General features: G+C 37.7%; 1 protein-coding gene across 2 annotated transcripts in view; it reads left to right on the top strand.

The window, feature by feature from the left end:
• Nucleotides 1-319: 319 nt before the first annotated feature.
• tesk2 (testis associated actin remodelling kinase 2) overlaps nucleotides 320-22,710 on the top strand; it is a 29,162-nt gene continuing 6,771 nt past the window's right edge. Inside the window, exons 1-7 of one of the 2 annotated variants that reach the window (XM_055202096.2) lie at nucleotides 320-426; nucleotides 4,444-4,746; nucleotides 11,225-11,346; nucleotides 16,326-16,374; nucleotides 20,134-20,280; nucleotides 21,002-21,084; nucleotides 22,601-22,682. In XM_055202096.2, coding sequence (XP_055058071.2) covers nucleotides 4,519-4,746; nucleotides 11,225-11,346; nucleotides 16,326-16,374; nucleotides 20,134-20,280; nucleotides 21,002-21,084; nucleotides 22,601-22,682 — 711 coding nt within the window. In that variant the 5' untranslated portion in view covers nucleotides 320-426; nucleotides 4,444-4,518. The other variant, XM_055202095.2, reaches the window with a different exon arrangement.

Raw genomic sequence — 22,710 nt, 5'->3', positions numbered from 1 at the left:
TGGTAAAATTACAAGGTAAAATCAAAGTAACAATACATTAATCTTACGAACAAAACAGCTGATCCATAGTGCGTTCGTACTTGTTTTGTTTGGACAATTAATATCGGTTATTTTGTTTTTAACATTTTTGTCGTTTTAAATATTTTATTACAAGTAAAATACAATTACATGCTTAAAGACTGCTAACAATTTTAATTTGTGTTGTTTATGGATATTCAGTGTTCGTACTATGCCGTAGCTTCAGAAACACCATTGGACAACGGTTCCACTCTGTAACATTTTGATTGGTGCTACGACCCATCAATCAACAACAATACCCGCCCATAGTGATACGCCTCCTCACTGATTGGTTCAAAATAATACAGTTTAAGAAGTCTCTTGTATCTGTATGGCGGACGTAGACATCCATCTCCATTAAATGAAAACGTAAGTTTGGTCCGTGGGGAGAGGCAACTGTTATGGAAGTGGCTGTCTCTTGAATTTACTTTACTGTATTTCTACTCGCACCTAAGTGGAAATAACGCATTTGGGGATTAACTGGTTGTTAAATTAGTCAGAGATATACAAACCGGATGAACAGCTGAGCCTGACAGGATAAAGAAAGATCTCGCGCGTTGTTTATCTTCTCTTGACCACTTCATTTTTGTGGACAGCGCGACAAAACATACGCAGTTGCGTGCTTGTGCATGTTCAGCACTTATGCGTTTCAATCGAGAATTCATGATACTGTGCATAAAATAAGTTTCAAGGACCTCGCGGGAGCGTTACACGCAGTTTAATTCGTGCAGGAGTTCAAGTTTAGCCCACTTGAGGCTCGGTCAAAACAAGCTAATATCTCTGCATGTAAATATATATAAGGATCACAGTGCACGGGCCTCGTCTGTTTTGGTCAAAATGCAATGGGACTAAATGAGGCCTGTCGACCAACAGCTTCAGTTTCGATCCTGATTACCAGGTAAGACAATAAACTTTGTTAGGTATATAGTGCATTGCTCTCGCTGCCTTGCTTGGCTATAAAGTAACTTGATAAGCAGGCGCTTGTGTCAGTAAACAATTAAAAAGCGTTTTGGGACCCGCATAATGTGTAACAGTTTAATGACAGCATGCTGTTGCACCTGATCGCTATCCTCAGCTGTATTCTGTCGCTTATTGTTTTGCAGCTCAGGCAACAGTGATGCAGCAACAGGGTTTACTTTCGGTCGACATCAATAATGCGATCTCCGATTGCAACACTTGCACTTCCGAGTTGTTTTTCTTGTCAGCTTACTGTTGGCTTCCTTGGTAACCATGTAACGCTGAAAAGCGTGAAATATTACGCTTCCTGACTAGCGTGTAAACATGGTTACAAGATTTTCAAAAGTTAAAGATGGTCTGCTGTGTGCAACATCAAAACACTTGCAGAGTTCGTTCATGTTTAATGCATGGTGACGTTAAATGATCTGTTTTATATCTGAATATATTTGGATTTGTGACATTAAAACCGTACTGTAATGTGTGTCAGTTCAAATGCATTCAGAAATCTCGGGTATGAGCAGAAAAATGCAAGGTAGTCAAGTACTCATCGCTTAAATATCAAATCTCTGGTATGTCAGGCACGCTCATCACATTGCTTACATGTTAAAGTCCTGTGGGGATTTTGCTTATGGCTATGAGTCCTGTAAATGCTTATGACCTAGACTGAAATTAAGGCATTACAACCTCTGTTGGAATGCATGTTAATCTTTGTCATTTGTTTGCTGTTTTGGCAGGCGCTGCTTAGCTGTTACAGTAGATACCATGAGTCAGAAATTGAAGTAGTGTTGGATCAAAATAACCATTGGCAATTACTTTGTATTGCTTGGATTCAGCAAACTGTTGTGATGTTTTGGTGGAGCTACTAAATATATTGTTGGCTTGAATTTAAAGTGTTATTTTGGAGAAATTAAAGACCTATGTAGAGGTTAGATTGTAAATTACTATAAGCTGGACACATTTTTCTGCCCTTAAGGCAGCTTTCCAAATTTGGTTAATCATTTCGGGCGAAGTTTGACAGTATTTGAATAGATGGTACTAAAGTTGTAAACAAAGCTGTTATAAACTATATAAAACTCTTTTATACACACACACAAAGTTTTTAACTGTTCATTTCATGGCGTGGTGTTTTTTCTAAGGTGGAAACTGAAAGGCTGCTCACTTGGACTTTTATCAGAGGTTTGACATATGACTTGTGCTTTAGTAACATATTAGAATACTACAGAAATGGACTTTGTTGATATAGCACACTTTAGTGAAGAGAGACATCTGTTAAGCCAGTGGTTTTCAAACTGGGGGCCGCGAGATGGTGCCAGGGGGGCCCCAGTTTTATGACATTTTATGAAATACATTCATTTATCATGAATTCTGTGTAATAATACCTCAAAAAATACGGCTACTAACCCAAAGCACTACTTTTTTGTATAATTTAATGTTTGTTTATTAAAATGTTGAGTTTTAGAACAGTTTTTTGTCACAAATGTTCTTTGGGGGCCGCGAAGGAATGCACTGTACACAAAGGGGGCCGCACGCTGAAAAAGTTTGGGAACCACTGTGTTAAGCGACATAGGGTCTGCATAAATGTTTGGTCTTTTAAAAAAAAAATTATACGGGTGCGGCATGGCAAGAATGGAAGCAGGGCAGTGTTTAGATACTGCCACAGTTTTGTGTTATGTTTACCCCCTATTTTATGTAAAGCTTAAAAGACAAGTTCGGTATTTTACACTTAAAGCTCTGTTTTCAGATTGTTTATGATTAAATAGAACGGTTTTGACTGAAATTTGGACATATGATGCTGGCCCGAGAATTTTCGGTTTCTGTTGTATCACCAACTACCTCTACAATGGCTGCCTAGGTGCACTGGAACAATCCTTCCTAAAATGCATTAAACTTTCGTTTACAAAGACGTGAAACTCACCGTTTGGTCTAGGGCTCTGCAAAAATATCAATACAGCTAACTATCGTGATAGTTAGCTATAGCAATAGTGTATCAGTATTTCGATCTCTACTATCGGTATTAAAAAAGCACACAAAAAATCTAATCCCTCTGTTTGCGTCAAACAACCTCCTCTGCCGCTGCTGTAGTTGTCACTGTCCAATTGTCTGCCATATTCGGCCGATGTCTCAGAAATTAGAGGAAGTGAAAAAATGGCAGAAAATTCTCGTTCAAAGAGCTGCAGGTGTTCAGCTCTATTTTTGATAAAAAAAGAAAAGGTATTGCAATGTATCGCAACATGCAACGAATTGTATTGTATCGTGCTATGTATCGCATCATGACCCATGTATGGTGATACGTATCGTACCGGGAGGCCCTTGCCAATACCCAGCCCTAGTGTGGTCAGGGGTGTTCAATCGCTCCAAGAGATGCTTTCCAACAGGTGTTTTACCATTCGTTGTTAACTTGTGGACCTATGTTTCCAAACGCCTCACACCCGTATATTCTTCCGTTGAGAGCTTGAATAATAGACACTCCAGCCCAGTTGGTGGCGATAATCCACCTTTGCCAATTGCAATAATACAAGCAATGTTCCCGGCGCGGAGTAATACCGTACCTCACAGCACATCTAATAAAAGTCAATGGAGCTGGACAAAAACTATGATAAAACCTGCTGGAAAGCATCTTTTGCTGCGATTTTTGTGTGAGCATATCAGTGAACACCCCTGACCACTCGGTGAGTTTCACGTCTTTGTAAACGAAAGTTTAATGCATTTTAGGAAGGATTGTTCCTGTGCACCTATGCAGCCATTGTAGAGGCGGGGGTAATACACCCGAAAATTCTCGGGCCAGCATCATATGTCCAAATTTCAGTCAAAACCGTTCTATTTCATCATAAACAATCTGAAAACAGGACTTTAAGTGTAAAATACCAAACTTGTCCTTGACATATTGAGTGTTGAAGGTACAGTTTCTCTGTTTTTCTATGTTGAGTAAGGGGAAATGAGTGTGCATGGCTTAATTCTGTGTTTTTTAACTAAGAAATGAAGCAGAGAATGTAGGCTAGCTGATTTCTTTTCATTGCAGTTGTCATTATTAGTATTTTAATGTGTGTTGTGCTTCTCTGAACTTTGGCTCTGTGTTGCGTGTATGTTCCTCTTGTGGATGATAAATTCCTTCTTTATTGTTTGACAGGTGTGTTTAACCCTTACTTCTACTTTACTTCATTGTAACTAATGGCTAATTAGAAAAATTGTCATTATGAACAGAGTTATGGGTTACCCCATCAAGTCTGGTTTTGTTTTTTTCTAAAAGATTTTTAAGAGGTTATCTGTTAATGCACTGCATATTTGTACATTGATTGAAAGCAATGGTTCTGCTCAAGATCATTGACCGCTTTAAATTTACACAAGAAGTCAACTATACAGTGATTTTGAAACTAGCTTATTACATACATCCCACAGTTAACATGGTATATGTTTTTTGTTCCCCGCTAGGTCTGGAAAGGACATTCAAAGATGTGAACAAGTGACTGCGTTGCACTCCACCACATTAGTTGTGCACCTGTAGCAATGGAGCGGAGCAAACGCAACTCCATTGCTGGGTTCCCCACACGACCGGATCGGTTGGAGGACCTCGATGGCGGAGGAGGAGGAGCAGCAGAAACTGGTCCGGGACAGCTGGACAGAGTGTGTCCCTCTTCCTATCGGGCCCTCATCAGTGCCTTTTCTTGCTTAACCCGACTTGATGACTTTGTCTGTGAATGGATTGGGTCTGGGTTTTTTTCAGAAGTCTACAAGGTAAGATGGTTGCTTGATGACAACAAATGATACTTTTGATACTATCCTAGCCAAATGAGGAATATCACAGAGATTGAAGCCATTAAACTCTGAACAAACATTAAAGGGCACCTATTATGTTAGTTTTTACAAGATGTAATATAAGTCTCAGGTGTGCCAGGAATGTGTCTTTAAGTTTCAGCTAAAAATACCACACGTCATTTATTAGATCAAGTACAAAATGCCTCTATTTGGGTGTGAGCAAAAACATGGTGTTTTCGTCTGTGTACCTTTGCACTTTCAGTTGATATTGATCAGATTCCTGTGAATACAGTGTGAGACAATAGTATCTCAGTAATAAGATATGGAGTACAGTGTACAACTTGTTCAGGGTGGAAACTATGGTAATGCAGGAATGTCAGTCAGTGGCTGTGGGTGGGGCTGTATCAGTATGACCTCACATTGATAAAAAAGTAAAGCAGTCTGTCTAATGAGACTGCTTTGGTTTAATGGGGATTAAAAAAGGAGTGGGTCCGGGTGGATTTTGTTTTATTGTAGGGTGGATTTTGTTTGTTTGTAGGGTGGTTGGTCAGGAAGATAAGAGTCATTCTTTTTATGATTCAGCTTGAGTTGTTGAGTCATACGGGTTAGATGGAATGGAGATTTTCTGAGGAAATTTGAAAGGGTGAGAAAAAAACTAAACTTTTATGTTGCCTGCATAGGAGTGGTAATAGAAGACTAGAATAATATTGGTGTGTTGGAGCTGGGTTGGAACTAAAGTCTACAGGATGGTAGCCCTCCAGGAGCAGGGTTGGGCACCCCTGTTGTAGTGTAAACGCACATGTGGTTGAATGTGTTTGAATGGTCACAGGAGACCGCCTTCTCTCCACCCATTTATCTAATCTAAGGTGCTGAACACAATGTTTTACATCTTTTCTGACTTCAGGCGCGAACACACGGTGTATAGCTCTATTTTTAGCCTTTCATTGATAAAACTAAATCGTCTAATCTTCGCAGTTTCATTTTGCAAGCGTGTGAAAGTTGCGTGATCTTATTTCATCAATTGCGGTGAAGATTCAGAGAAAGCTCTAACATATTCATGTACAAAACACTGTGCAGCATGTTTACTTACAACACAAGCAGCTGACTCCGACATAATATAAGTTTGCGTCTATATAAACTCATCATTACTCCCGCTCGCGTTTAAATGACAAAGTGCAAAGTACTGACAGAAATGTTCATCTGACCGGAAGTTTTGTTTTATCGGGTGTGCGTGTAACATATTTTTCCACGGGCAGCACAACTAACATGGCAGGGCATCTCCGGGTTCAAGGTCAGATATTATATTTCATAAAAGTCTAGTCTAAACATGGCATTGTGCTTTCAAAAAAAGAAGGTAAAAAAACTGGGAATCGAATCGTGACCTTAGAATCGAAAATGTAATCGAATCGAGGATATGGAGAATCGTGAGACCCTATTATCTGTTCTGTTGTCAGACATTAAACGGGTAGACTATAAAATAGTGACCAAACACGAACCAGTAACACCTCGCGTTTAATCCAAACAGCTGTTTCTCGTTGCTGCTAAAATCCTGATTTATAAACGTGACATCGTCTGACAAAATCACCATGCATTTACACTGAAGCCTTAGTGCGGTTGCTCTTCTCATCAGTGTTGTTGTGTTATGAGCCCTTTTTTTTTTTTTGAATGTGAGATACAATAAAACTATATTGTGTATAGCGCAGACAATTAGGGCAAATTCAGAAATATGAGAGAATACACTGTTGCTGTTACACATACTACAGAACATGTGCGCTGGCATACCGCATCATAGGGATGGGGTATCAGCCATATTTTCTGTCAGTAACATTCATGACAGTTGACATGTACATGAAAAAGACCGTTTATGGAGGAACGCACATTGAAAACACTGCCAACTTCTGTCATGTGACAGAAAGGCGTGTGCTGTCGAGGTGCTGCTCGCAACATGAGAGAGAGGGGAGGAAGGCACGCTGAGCGCTCGCAACAATGAATTAAGCAGTTTTAAATAGTGATATAAAAATGTAAATGGGAATCATGAAAAATCTTTTTGTGGCAGCCAATGTGATGCCGTGGCAGGCTGCCACGAATAAATCAATGTATGGGAAACACATGCCAGTCCTTTCCGTTCACTTAAAGGAATAGTCTACTCATTTTCAATATTAAAATATGTTATTACCTTAACTAAGAATTGTTGATACATCCCTCTATCATCTGTGTGCGTGCACGTAAGCGCTGGAGCGCGCTGTGACGCTTCGATAGCATTTAGCTTAGCCCCATTATCTCTAAATGGTACCATTGAATGAAAGTTAGAAGTGACCAAACACCGCAACGTTCTTCCTATTTAAGACGAGTAGTTATATGAGCAAGTTTGGTGGTACAGGGTAGAGCGTGGCGCTTTTCTGGGCGGATTTGGGAGAGGAACTGTATTTTGTGGCGTGGTGGCGCTTTTGGGAGTGCTTCGACTCGCCTGAAAAGTCCGCTCCCCTTCTCACTCTCATAATGGGAGAGGGAGGGTGTTACTGCGCCGAGTCGAAGTACTCCCAAAAGTGCTATTATGCCATAAAATATAGTTCCTCTTTTAAATCCGCTTAGAAAAGCGCTACGTTTTATTTTGTACCACCAAACTTGCTCGTATAACTACTCGTCTTAAATAGGAAAAACGTTGATGTGTTTGGTCACTTCTAACTTTATCTCTAAATGGTACCATTGAATGAATGGGGCTAAGCTAAATGCTATCGAAGCGTCGCAGCGCGCTCCAGCGCTTACGTGCACGCACACAGATGATAGAGGGATGTATCAACAGTTCTTAGTTAAGGTAATAACATATTTTAATATTGGAAACGATTAGACTATTCCTTTAATACCACGTGTCTTTTCATGTCATTTTTATGTATTGGTTTAATTTTTTCTATTTTTAAACGATTGTCGCTTTCTTTAAATGATTGTTTTTATTAGACCCCTACACGTTTTTGCTCAAAGTAGCTTTTGGTTTTTGTGACAGTAAATTCTATTTATCAACCCTCTTATAGATATAGTGGTTTTTCAGCGACATCATCTTACAGCGATAGTAGCATGCTGGTGGTTAAGTGGCTTAATTACCAGTATCTTCACAGTTCTCACTAAGTGCTATTTATGGTCCTGTTTGACATATCTCTGCTAGAAAACAAAAGACTGTTTGTTAGGAAATGTGAAGGAAATGTGAAACAGTGTCATGTTAGAGAGTTGCGATTCCTGAACCTCTTGCTTTACTGTGTTGATTTAAGTAAGTGGCTTAACATTTTTTTTAAATCTAGTTTGCCATTCCATGCATCTTTATATCCTGATGATTCTAACATTGTATTGAATCAAATACGACCAATGATGCTAAGCATCAATAGTACAGTAGGCTCTAGGGGTTTATATTCACTGAATAACTCAATAAAAATGTGGAGATCAGAAAAGCCCTAAGAGAAAACAGTGTCGCAGCATGCTGCCCATTATCAGTTCCTCTATTATAGCAGTCAGCTCTTTCACACATTCTTACAATAAACAAGATATTAGTTTCCAAAAATATAATCTGTAATGTAATTCAAATATGGCAAATTGACAACAAGATAACACAAACCATACTATGTTTAGGTGCTTCGTGCACACAGATTTGTTTTTGCAGGTCTGATAGCAATGAATCTTTCTTTACAGCCTCCAGCATCTAGGTGTTTTTCAAGAAGCATTGTCAGGTATAGCCTTTTTTATATATAAAAAAGAGATATGCAAATGCTCAGACCTTTGGAGAACTTTAAACTCATCATGTAAATTGCTATTTTATAAGTAACTAATTGTAGAGCCATGTCAGACTTTTTTGTTTGTAACCCAGAACCCAATTACTTGGGAAATATTTATTTACATGTCAAAGATTTTATTGTTTTGAATATACAGCATATCCTGTATTAGTGCTGCACAATTAATCGCATTGCAATCGCGATGTCAGCCTGTGCGATTATATGACAGCAAAATGTTGCAATTATATTAAATAAATAAATGTGTGGACTTGTTAACACAAATTTCTGATAACAGTTTGATGATTTTCCTTGCTGTTTAAAAAAGAAAGAAAAACGAACAAAAAAGGCAGTGCACGTGTGGCATGCACGTGTGTGGTGTGCGCCGTCACTTATACCAGAGCGAAGATGGATGCAGAGGAGGTTGACAGTGATCTGGTAGCTAAAAAAAACTCTATGTCTGTTGTATGGCGGTAGTTTGGATTTAGGATTACTGACACTGAGCAGTTGCTACATCATGTGGCAATACGAAAACATTTCTAGTTTTACAAATACACATTTTAGCTAAACTGTGTGTGAATTTCCCTTAAAACCCATCAAGTTGACTCATGATACCATTTAGTATAATCGCACATCGCAATATTAGCATCAATAACCGCCATGGGAAAAATAACCCAAATCGTGCAGCCCTATCCTGTATGAGAATATCTGTTATGCTATTTCTCTTGTCCCCACACAGGTAGCTAAGATTTAGGAGTGTATAGCTTTAGGGTGACAGGCAGGGGGTGTCTGCATGTGGCTCGTGTAGGGGTAATGCAATGAGCCAAATGCCAACTGTGTTTGCTGTTTCTTTGTGAACATGTCTGGGAAGCTAATGCATCAATGGCCTTTTCCTGTTGATTGGAACAAATGACTTACGAATCTATACCCACATCAGGAGCTTGAACAAATATCTTGAACACCCCCACTACAAGGCAGAGAATCCCTAAATAATTTTATTGCGTAATCTTCTAATCCGTCTTCATTTGCGGAACTGTAATATTTCCTTAAGACACTGGATTTGTTGCATGGAGACGAGCTGATTTGACGACAAGCTGAGCTGATAATAGCAGAACAGATTGTTAGTTTGGGTTGTATTGAGGATGCAGCATCTGGGTCCATGTCTAGCAGGCGGCTCTCACTGCAGGTGGGGATAACAGAACAGGAGGGGATAATGGGAAGGTTTCCAAAACGGGAATTGACACATTGATTGTATTTTATATCACCTGGTTATGTTAGCATCAAGTATTTGCTATGGCTGTATGATTGGGGGTCGCAAATGTTAACAACAGATTTCCATTTTTTTATTCCTAAGCTGTGTCTATTTTCCATCTTTGCATAAAGTTTTAGAAAGTCAGCATTTTGGAGATTTTGTCACTCGTGAAAACATCCTGTGGTTGTTATTTCTTTCCTGAATGACTCTTTATTGGGCAGCTAGACGAAAGGGGAAACTAAGAAACAGTTCTGCAAAAGCAGATTTTAGAGATGTTGTGAAATGTCTAACTGACCTTCTTATTTGCAGTGTTCCTCTCTTTCTTTTCTTCACCTTGTGGTAAAATATACATTGGTTGTTTTACAATTATCTTTAGACTTTTTTGCCAAAAGTATTCCCCTAAGTGCTAGTGCTGGTCTAATGTTATAGGTTTTATTTTTTCTTTCTCTCCTGGAATTTAGGGGCGTGTTTGTTTAAGTGATTTCAAATATCAACATTGGCTTTCAAACATCATGGACTCCACCTTTAAGTGAAAAATCTAATTGAGTAGATATTTAAGTTTTTATCTGATTTATTGGGTGAAATATTTGTCAATATTTGGTGTGTCAGATGACATAAAATGTGCAGGACTTGGGGTTATCCAAGGATGGGTTTGAGAAGCCCTGATTTTATAACATTGCATTGTTTCTTTTGACACCTGTGAAGCTAATGTACAAGGTTATGGTAAGGTGTGGGTCATTTCTGAAATGCACTCAAGAAACAACAACATAAAAATGTTGTACAATTGCATAATAGCACTCTGTTACGAACAATTCTTTAAAATATAGCATCATAGCATGTGAAAAATGGGCTGAGATGCGCTGTAGCATTGTTTTTATTTATTTATATTAGGGATTGGACGATAAGCGGTTTCACGATTAACCACGATAACATGTCCTGACGGTTAGTATTATCGTTTAAAAATAAGTTATCATTACAACCGTGTTTGATTACCATGACTTTAAAAACTCGAGTTAAATCCTGTCCAGCCAGAATCAGTTTGACGCAGGCGCGCACATGCAACATAGTTTTTTGCACAAGAAGGCATTTAAGGGATAAAGTATTGTATTCATTCACGGTAAACTTATTAGACAGATTTATTTTTTTTACCACATGAAATATTAAATTGTGATAAAAAAATGTTGAAATGTTTACAGTGTGTGTATCAGTTCTTTTTGAACATTTCCATCTCATTTTAACAAAACCATGATAATATTGATAACCGTGATAACTTTGGTCACTATAATCATGATATGAAATTTTCATACCGTCCCATCCCTAATTTATAAGATGCATTTGCATTATGTATGCATATAAGAACTTGAATGATTAGGTTTGTGTTTTTTTTTTTCATTAAGCTTTTAGAATGACACCGAATTATTATTAATGCCTTGTGGTTCATGTGTTTTAGGTGCGTCACAGAGCCTCGGGTCAGGTCATGGCTCTAAAGATGAACACCCTGAGCAGTAATCGTGCCAACATGCTGCGCGAGGTTCAGCTTATGAACAGACTCTCCCACCCCAACATTCTCAGGTTTGCATAGTTCAGTAGAACACCTTTTTTAATATATACATAAAGAGTAAGTAATGTTCTCTCTTTCTTTCTGTGTATTGTCACTTCTCTGTAAATCTATTGAAGCATTGTTTTTCTATAAATCTTTTTAATTGGTCCATTCAAGTGCCTTGGAATGCACAGCATTGTTTGATGTGGTGACATACTTTTAATTGAAACAGGAAGTCAGTCTGGAACTATCAAGAAGCCCTTAGCTCCCCCCTCGCACTTATTAGATTGCTAAAAAACAACAATATTTTGTGAATTTGGTATAATACAATGTGTTTGTGTGGTTTATGGTTAAAAAACGCATTATTTTCCACAACCATACATTAATGTTCCTCCATTAATCCCTGCCTTTCTCAAACACATCGATTTTTTTACAAAGTTCTGAAAAAGTGCAGAGTTCTCCGATTGTCCAGACATAGTGATTGGCCTTAATACTTCTGAGGTCAGCCGGAAATATGACGCTCTTTACCATGTTTTGAAGATTAGCTCACAATGCAATGCTGACCGGAGTTAATATCTTTTCTGCCTTATCAATACGAAAAATATTCACCTCCTCACAGTTGTCAGTAAGGGAACAATAAGCTATATAAGACAAAAAAAATTGTACCTGGCTATAAACATTTATTTTTGCTGTAAAGTTGGCCGTTTTTACATTGGGGGGGGTCTATGGGAATGACTCCCGTTTGGAGCCAGTATCTAGCGGCCAGTCGATGAATTGCAGTTTAAGTCACTTCCGTGTTGGCTTCAAGAGAGAGAGACCAGAAGGTTGCCCCTTGCTTATCCCCTATAAACACTATGGGATTGTGCAAACCAAAGCTTTTAAACCCAGCTGAAAACACCTGGAGGACACCAATTGCCAGCAGTTTTTTCAGCTGAGCGGCAGCTTTCTTTAGCCGAAAGGTTTAGTAGCTGTAATAATTGAGCTGTGAGCTGGTTGGTTGTTGTTATACTTGTTCCGCCCCGCCTCCACTGTGATTGGACGGCCGTGTGAGAACTGACATTGACGAGCGGAGCTTTTCACCCAAAGTTAAATCTCTTTCAACTCTCGACGCTCAGCGCCGAGCACGGAAAAAACGCAGCGCTTCCATTGGAAACAATTGAAAACATGCGCCGGCCGCGGGCGTAAAAGCTTTGGTGTGCATGACCCCTATGTGCCATTTCCAATCCCCGACTTTTAGCCAAACTGTAGGTTTTTGAATACTTATGTATTTTGTATGTGAATTTCTTACTGTTTTGGAATGCACCAGTTTATATATATATTCTTACGCCTAACATATTTATACTGCAAGGAAAAGAAGGTTAATTTTGATTTCATAGGGACTTTAAGGCCAAGTCTTGCGCCCTTTCTATAGTAAAACCCACTTTCAAAAATTTACTTATGGTAGAAATTTAATGCCTGTGACATATGCTCATTCCATAACACCATCAGCTTTTTTTAACGATTTTATTAAAAGAAAAAGCCAGGCCACAGTAATGCCAAATTTTTGCCTATGGCTTTGTTGTGGAGATAGTGTTTCGGTGTGGTTATTTTATGTAGTTGGTGGTTTTATTGCTTTTTTGCAGTTGTGGTTTATGCTAATAAGAAACTAAGGAACTGGTGCCATTAAAAGGAAATTTAACAAACTTGTAAGAAATTAACATGTGTTTTCAACATTCATGTAAAGCAGTGGCTGATGTAGCTTAATATCAATATTAGATTTTCTTTGAACAGGGAGTGCGTCTCCCTTTATGTGCTGCCAGCAATACAAAATTAATGCAGTCTTTTAAAGAGTGAGGCTCTTGATTTGAATCTTTTGTTTTACTTTGTGATGGAAATGCAGGGATGACCTTTCCTCATCCGTTCCACAGAAATCAGGTCAGAAATCCATTAACAATGCATGGACTGAAACTACATCCTGAGTGTAGATTTCATTGAGATCGTTTTCCTTGAAAAAAAAAACATTGTCTTAGTTCTTCATATCAGCTAAATTAAGCTAGTGAGTTTTGTCAGGTGAGATTACCTGGGGCTAAAACAGAGCATGGACTCAGATAATGTTTATGTATAATGTTGGACCATTCCTGCAGATTTAAATATCCAAATAATAAATGTAAAATAATTTTCATAAAATTTAAATAATATTATTCAGTGAGTACCCCCACGTGTGCGTGTTTGTGAGCACTTTAATCCTGCATAATGTTTGCTGTGACCGCATTTAATAAAAGAGAGTAAAAACTATTTGATATTTGACATCTATAAACAATAGATGAACTGGATGAACTTAATCAAATCTGCTGTCATCTGCAGTTATATTTTACAGAGACCAGTATTCATTAGATTTTAAGAACTTTTTGGGCTTTTTTTCTGGAGGAAATGTAATCGAATGGGATAAAACAATAACAGAGACTATAAGGTCAGGACTATAAACCCAGAAAAAGCTATTATTTCGATTTAATTTATAAAATCTAATTTGATTTATATTTGTAAACCTTTTTTTCCATAGATTTTTCACAGAAATATCAAAAAATCCACACTATTATAAAATAAGTTGTTTGGCAAATGGTTACTTTAGAACTATATAAGAACGTATATAATATTTGAATTCTTCAATAATCATTTACTACATTTTTTTTTTAGTTGCCCGCCAGCATTTTTTTTCCACAAAAGTTTCAAAAAATACCTTCTAGGAAAACTTCTTCTATAAATATATAAACATACAAATATATCACATGAAAGAACAAACCCTCTGCTTTCAAACAAACAAAACTGACAAAAAAAAGTTTTATCCTATATATTTGTTCTCTTTTATAACCTCTTAAATATAGGTAGGTTTCTTCAAAAATAACACATTTTGAGCAAAAAGCTGAAATATATGCTTTTTTGTAAAGGAATTTTGTTAGAGATCGGATTCAAAATGCTTATCAAAACATACATGGAATTTTAAATGTTGAAAACTTTGTTTTTGCTTCAGTTTTTTATAAATTTGGTAAGTAGTGGTAAAGTGGGTAATTGCGGAATTTTAGATTACCGTAAAAACTCGTCAGGAAAGCGTCATTGGCAGGGAAATGTTTTAAATGACAAGAAAACTCGTCAATGGCAGTGAAAGAGTTAATAACCACCCCAAAATGCCAACCCTCTATGCAACCTTTCCCTTTGGTAGATCTCACTCCAAGCTGAACTCCCTGCTATGGTTGGGTGCCTTGCTTTTTGTCAGAATAGTAATAAGCCGAATTAAAATGCGGTCACAAAGTTTTCATCTATTCATATGCATGCAAATGCATCAGACTGAAAGTGCAAGCGCGTGTGAAGATATTTCGTTGTGTACCAAAGTTCAAGTGTGGTCAATTTTGACCTGCAAAGACGTGACCACTAGAAAGTCAGTATGTCAAGGTGGGACGTTTCTTTCTACTAAAAAAAGCAAAGATGGAAGAAGCACTCCCCACCCATATTTGCAGCAACCCCCTAAAAATATTTGCATGCTCAAAGTCTAGTGTGACCACCCCATATGCTGAACAAAGTACTGTAACAATCATAAAATACAATAAAATCTAAAATAAAATGTGTTTGTCATCAGATAAAATGTTTACCAGCAGGCAACCTAGAATGGCCATGTAGTTGTATTACAAGCAGTGTTATGCACATTTGTGTCTTTCTAAATACATCTGGTATTCCTTCTATTTTTGTGGTGCTTGGCTTGGTGTTTACAGCAGAATTTGAGTTTGTGGGTGGATTAAAGCGAGAGAGACCATGACGCTGTGTGTATCTTAGTTTCTCCATTGTTGCATTGTGTTGATGGGGTGGAGAGACTATAATGCAGACAGGAGAGAGCTAAGGGTGGTCTTTGTTAAAGAAATCTTAAAACAAAGCCACAATAAAAGCCATGCTTAGAGTCTGTAGGGAAAAACGTTTAGAGACATTGATATGTTTGTATTGTGGCTGCGAACAAATTAGTATTTTAACTATCTTAGTGCGTGGTCTAAAGCGCACGCCACAAGGTGTGTCCGAATCCACTTTTGCTAGTTTAAAGACGGAAAAATGGTCTTTTCGCCTGGCACACAGTCTAAAAGGTTGTGTTTGAATTCACTTTTGCTAACTTGAAGACGGAAAAAATGGTCGATGCACAGTCTAAAAGGGTTGTTCCTATTCTCGTAATGGGTGTGTTTTGGGCGTAACAATAATAAACCGTTGAGAGTCTCTATGCTCATCCCCTTTAAAAAGCCAGGTGCGCTTGCGCCAAGGGAAATTTGAAATTTACATGGCGTAGTTTGTAAGCAGAAAAACTGTAAGCAGAGGAAGAAGACCACCAGTTTAAGATTGATGTTAATTTTTTTTAATTGCTCTTTTAGGACTCTTTGCTATTGAATCTGTTTGTTCAAGCAGTTTAAACCGTAAAAATATCTGCATTAGTTACCATAGTAGTGACTTGGGTCTCCGTATGAGAGCTACGAGAGCAGCTGTCATTGTATGTCCAATTCAATTTCAAATTATAGAATTTTGTTTTTCTTCTGTAGATCATAAAAATGTCATGTTTGCACTCGTTGTACAAAAGCGGGTAGTGATGTAGAAGTTAACTATATTTGTTTTCATGGCACAAATCTTGCTTTACGGTGCCACTGTTCTTGTTCACATTATAATTTTTTACTTGTGTACACTAGAGACACTCCATTGTATAGCTGTACAACAATATAGACCTGTTTGAGTTCATATTATAATTTGTAAAAGCTCTTTTTGACTGCTAAAACAAACAGAGCATAATTAATACCTATTGGACAACAGCCTCCAAGAATGTCAACACAGCTTAGTCATTGATAATCCTGCCATTGCCCCAGAGTTTTTACCATTATGCTTCTTTTTAATGTTTCATATTGTGATTTCCCATAAAAAGTTTCACTTGTATGGTAGTTGCTTAAGCAGTACTTGTGTATTACTGAACATTAAACTAACATTTTTTGTTGTTTTATTTGTAATTCTGTAGATTCATGGGTGTGGGTCTGCAGGAAGGTCAGCTTCATGCTCTTACAGAGGTAAGTGACTAAATACTATAGTTTTAGATAGGGAATTTAGGGGGGAACATGGATTCTGTGATAATTAATCAATCTTTAATTAAACAAATTCCAAAATCCTTAAATCGATTCTTAATGTGCGACAACTTTGCAAAAAACATAAAAAAACTGTGCCTTCAGATACCTTTTGATCCCCCTGTGAATCAAAAGACTTACTGTGACATTAAACAGTGTAGTTGTTGTTCGGATTGGCTAAAAGGGAAGTTTCCTATTAGAGCGCCTAACAGCAGTCCCCTAAGGCTTGATGTATTTTTATATTTCAGATTGTGCTTGTTATGGCCGTATGAATGCTATTTTACAAACAGTAATGCATATGAGTAACATGTAAGATACAGGAGAGTGGTTTTATTTCCAAAGCAGAATATATGCATTTAGCTTATCAAATAAATATGCCAGTGCAACTGCATCAATCCATATTCGGTGATATGGCTACATCATCCTATTACCGAGCTAGTTAAATTATGCAAAATTTGTAAAAATCTTTAGCATTCCACCTCCCCTTTAACCAGTCCAAAACGTCTTTTTGTAGGGTACATAACATAACATGTCTTAAAACACACAAATTGTGAATCAGACTTATTCGCCATTAACCCAAAGCCTAACATCCCTAAGGAATCTCTGTATTGATGAAGCAGAACAAAATGCAGCTACATAAAGATCTAGTTCTTAAAGGTGCCATAGAAAGGAAAACTGTATTAACCTAGGCATAGATGAATAATAAGATTATCTTTGATTAATATTTAAATTTGTTTGATGATCTGAAACATTAAAGTGTGACAAACATGCAAAAATAAAAAATGAGGAAGGGGGACAACACTATGTTTGATGGGGATGTGAAGAATTGTCACGCTGCATGTTAGCACCGGAGCACGCCCTCATAGAAAATAAACATGTCTCTGTTAAGGCAGAGAGAGAAATCCAAATTTGCAAGTTGCACATGACCAACGGGTTCTTAAATAGCTCGCACTGCATAAAAATGGTCTCAAATTGCACCCGCATTTAGGAGCCATATGATGACAAAAGTAAATAAAAAGATTGGTTCCTGAGACCGGCAAATGTCAAGTCATTTAATGCGATGATCGACCTATTCCGATCTATGGCCGATTGATCGGAGCATTCCTATTCGTGACCCTTTCGTAGACCATTTCATTCTGAAGGATGAAAACCGTCTCTGGATATTTTTGCACTTAATAAAGCCACATACCTTCTATGTGGATATCACAGAACTTTTTAACATATTATTTCAATGCATTCTTTGCCACCTTTAATCGTTTAAAAGTCTGCTTTGTAAAACGTTAAATACCGGACAGCTGTTCTGAATGCGTGTGACATAGCGTTTACTTACAGCAAGTGTTGTTAAGCCCATGTTAGTATTAGCAGTAGAGTTTAAACTACTGCAGGGCCAATTGCACATTGTTTGTGCCATTAGCCCTATGACCTTTACTCTGCTTTCTAATGCATGTTGACAGTAAAAGGTCTGGGCTGCTGAAGGATTATACTGTTATTGAAAGCCACTATGGCCTTCTGTTGCTCGTGCTATTAAGATTTTTTTCAGTCGCTAAATAGCTGTAAAGACAACTCATCCGAAGGCTGTTGAGTGAGTTGATGGCATTATAGATAAGGTCTCTTGTCAGTCGACGGCTTGGAAATCAACCCACATAAAGGTTTTCACCATCCTCTACTTTAACCTGCATCAGCACCCAGCCACTCAGGCTAGTGCTTTACCCAAAGGATTAGCTCCTATTGAGACCTAGAAAGTAGGTGGATTCACATCAATGACCAAACCTGTGCCTGTGCCAATCTTCTGTTTAGTTTGATATCTCATAGTCAACACAGATCAAATGGTGCAGGCAGCAGAATTAGATGTGTAACCCTTGCACCGTGTCCTAACTAGACGCAATATGAATCCAGCGATAGGCAATTTGTATGTCCATACTCAACATAACAAAGGAGTGTGGTGAGACACAATCGCAAAACGCAGCCATTAAGAACGGACACGCATACAGATGTGCATCCCTCCACTTGTTATGCCTTTCGTGGTAAAAATTGGGGGATTTCACTGTCGCCCACTGTCGCCCGTCACGGCATCACTTCACAGCTGTTTAAGATAAAAACTCTGATTAACATGGAAAAGAGATCTTTTATCATCTCTTGTGGCGTCGCATATAGTTAGGACACTGTGATAAGAGATTGTGCCATCTGTCAGCATCATCTCGGCAACTCCAAAAAAAAAAAAGGACACCATGAGCACGAAATGGGGATAAAAGTTGAGCGTTAATCTGTAGGAGGGAGAAAGAGTAATAGTGTTATAGCATTTACAATTTAAAAATGCTAGCTTATTTTAAACCCAGTGTTGGGTCAACAGGGGACAAACCCAGCCGCTGGGTTAAATGAACTGAGAACATTTTTATATTTGACCAAAACAATAGGTTAGAACAGCCCTGCGTTTTAGGTTAAAACACAGCATAGATTAATTTACAACCAAGGGGAGATTGTTCCCTTTTAACCCAACACCGGATTTAAAATAACCTAGCATTTTTTTACCATGCACAAAGGCTTCATACAAGATGTCATGGCCAGTACACCTCCTCTTCAATTTACAAAGATGAATTTGAGATTTCTGCTATATTGTATGTATTTTATTTCCAGTGCTAAATAAATTGCAAAAGTGTTTGTCCTAAACTAGTTTGGACCCATACATTAGATAATAAAGTGACCTGTCTGCTGAATGAAGTAAACAGAGCAAAAATAGACATGCCCAGGGAGGTAAAAACGTGTGCGCACCATATATTTAGCTCTGGAAATTCAAGTCACCTACCCCCTAATGTCAATATTGTAATATAATAACTTTCATGCTAAACTGGAAAGGTGCACATGTATTGTCCATTTTTTCTTGCCAGTCTTGCAGTGTAATATTACTTTAATTTTTTTTAACCGAATTGATGATCATCTTTATTAAATGGTAGGAAGCACTAAAAAAGATGCAGGTCTATTGACAACCTGAGCTGTGTCATGGCACCACCAGTTTCTTAGGTGCTGTCATTTTAACTTGACCCTCCCCACTTTCTGTTGGTTTTTACACTGCAGCGAACGCTTACTAAAGTCTTCTCAGTTTAGTCAGCCGTGGCTAATCTTGTTAGGTAAATATAAATGGGAGTATACATCAGCATAGATTATTTTGTACAACCCAAAATTAGGACACGGATGATCTTCTTGTGAACACATCAGACTGCTATTTAGCAATTAGTTAAACGCTCAAAAACTGGTTTTAAAGAAAATTGCACATTAGGGATTAATCTATAGCAGAATAAAAGTTTTTGTTTGCATCATATATGTGTCTAAACTGTGTATAACAACTGTTTTATGGATAAATGCACACACATGCATGCATATATTTAAGAAATGTTTACATGTGTATATACATTTGTATATTTATGTATAATTTATATTATATATAAATATAAATACTTAATATATAAATATATATTTTTTTTCTTAAAATTATACATGCATGTGTGCATATTTATACATAATTATTAAACACATTTCACACACATGTATGATGTAAACAAAAACTTTTATTCTGCTATAGATTATCGTTATGCATCCCTATTGCACATATACTATTCAGTTCTGTAATTTCACAATCCCACAATAAAATAAATGAAGAGAGGATTGTCCTGTGGTGTTTATCATATGTTTTTTCTTTCTTTTTTTCAGTACATTAATGGTGGCAACCTGGAACAGCTGCTGGACAGCAATAAGTACCTGAGCTGGGCCACGCGGGTCAAACTGGCTTCAGACATTGCCATGGGCCTTAGTTACCTTCATTTCAAGGGTATTTTCCACAGAGATCTCACATCCAAGGTAAAGGCAATTTTTGTTATTGCTTACATCACCGTCAAATGTACAGGATAATGTATAGGCAGCCAGTTGTTAACGCAGAAATAAGCAGCCGACAGGATGATTAGGCCTCGAAGTGGATAAGAGGCTTGTTACAATAACAACTGGCTGCCTGTATATTATCCTGCTTATTACACAACTATTTACATCATAAGTAAGGTTAGGAAGTTGTACATTAAATATTGATTTGAAATATTGTATGAGTTCTTTTTTAACTTATGCAGATCTTTGCGAGGAAAACCCACTTAATTCCAGTTTTAAGATAAGACACAAACATGCTATTTGGTTTAATTATTTGTGAATATAATGTCATATATGTTATTAAAAGACACATATTTATATTTTATTTTGTGTAATATGAAACCGTACCTGTCAAAATGATTTGCAGCATGTGGGTTACTGTGCGTTAATAGTTTTGAATATATGTTATATCTGTTATATCTGTAAGCCTTAGTCTTCATGTTCTTCTATTAAAGTATGTACCCCAGCTGTTGCATTATCACTTTTAAGACTTTGGGGATTTGGCGTAATTATAAGCTCTGGGATTCACCCCTTGGCTTTCACACTACATCATTACTTTCTGTTTAAGTGATTCTAATTGACTTCAGTTTGAGTCTCAAGCGTAAGAGGTCCCACGGGATGAGCAATATGTTCTCATACTCATTGTTTTTTAATGTAATTTCAGAACTGCCTGATCAAGTCAGATGAGAACGGCTATACTGCAGTCGTTGGAGACTTCGGCCTGGCTGAGAAAATCCCCAGTAATGAGTGAGTAAAAGGCAACAGAGATGATGCTTGTCCCTCCAGTTTAAGAAATTAATTCCTGCATATTTTATTCTTGTTATGAATGCAGTCTTCAACAGTACATTGACCGTGAGCGACCCTCCTGTTTTCTTCGTAATCTTAATAAATGTTAAATCGGTAACAGTGCGTTTACACCAGCCGCGGTAGAGGTGGTAAAAATGCGCTATTCACGCATAGTTGGACGTTTGAGTTCACTCGCTTCATTCTCGCATGAAAGCCGCTTGTGAAATTCTAGTCATTCGAGAAATTCACGCGGAAATCCGTGTCATGGGAGGGGCTTCTGCGACTCAGCTGAGACTCCGCCACTCCGCTCGCTTCCAGTAATCACGTCACTACTACAGCAAGGTCCTGATTGGTTAACACGGTGCGGAAATCGGCCGAAGTTCAGATTTTTGAACTTGCGCGTTTCTCGCGGCAATGCTCAATTCGTGCGGAACGCGCTGCAGGATGCCTAATTGCGTCTTTGCATTGACTTAACATGTGAATCATCTGCGCTTGCCGCCTCTACCGCGGCTGGTGTAAACGCAGCATAACACTTTACAATATGGTTCTATTAGTAAATATTTTTAAATGCATCAACTAATATGAACAAACAATGAACAATATAGTTTTTCAGCATGTATTAAGTTTGTTAATGTTAGTTAATGTGAATACAGTTAATCATGTTAGTTTATAGTGCATGGTAACACTAATGTTAACAGTTCGGACGCTTTGGGACAGTTTTCTGCACAGGGTTTAGATTAATCCAGGACTAGGCCTTTGTTATATTAGGACATTTAAGTAGTTTTTATAAACATACCTTACAAAAACAACACTGGTGTGCATCTTGAGACAAAACAATGACACTGATATATGTTAAGATATGTCAGTACAATGGGTTCTTAATTAATACATGTATTTTAGTCTGGGACTAGGATAAGACTTGTTCATGAAACCGACCCTTGATTTTATAAATGTATTAGTATATGCAGAAATGAACATGAACAAAGATTAAGAAATGATGTAGCTAATGTTACTGTTAAATCAATGGTAAGACGCAAGTGATAAGGGCAGTGGGGGTGTGGGACGGGACATCTGATTTAGAAAGAACATACCGTTCAAAGTCAACTTTTAAGAGAGCTAATAATACCAGAGCAGCTCAAAGAAAACCTATTCCCATGGGCTCCTCATAACACATTAACTTGATCAAAGACATCCTGATAAAAGTACTGCAGGTCTAACTGATCTCTCAGGTGATATTTGGTCATTATTAATGCATAATTGACTACATTTTTTTTTTTTTAATTCAACAAGTGTGGGTTGGCTGAACTACCAGTCGAATAATAGCTCCTGGTTTCAGGATCACCATATCCTGATCAGACATGTTTGACCATTGTGACTTACCCCGATTAAGTACATGTATTTATGTAGCCTATGTTAGCATTTTGAAGCTTTTTAGGCGTTGGCATTTAAGCACTTTTATTATTGTTTATGTGTTTAGTTCTGATGAGAAGCTGTCTGTGGTGGGATCTCCATTTTGGATGGCTCCAGAAGTGTTAAGAGACGAGCCTTACAATGAGAAGGTTAGACTCTTCTGCACTTCAATGTGGT

The sequence above is a fragment of the Misgurnus anguillicaudatus genome, chromosome 2 (assembly GCF_027580225.2).
Source record: "Misgurnus anguillicaudatus chromosome 2, ASM2758022v2, whole genome shotgun sequence".
NCBI lineage: Eukaryota > Metazoa > Chordata > Actinopteri > Cypriniformes > Cobitidae > Misgurnus > Misgurnus anguillicaudatus.
Note: the sequence above shows the minus strand (reverse complement) of the source record. Positions and strands in the feature narration are given on the sequence as shown.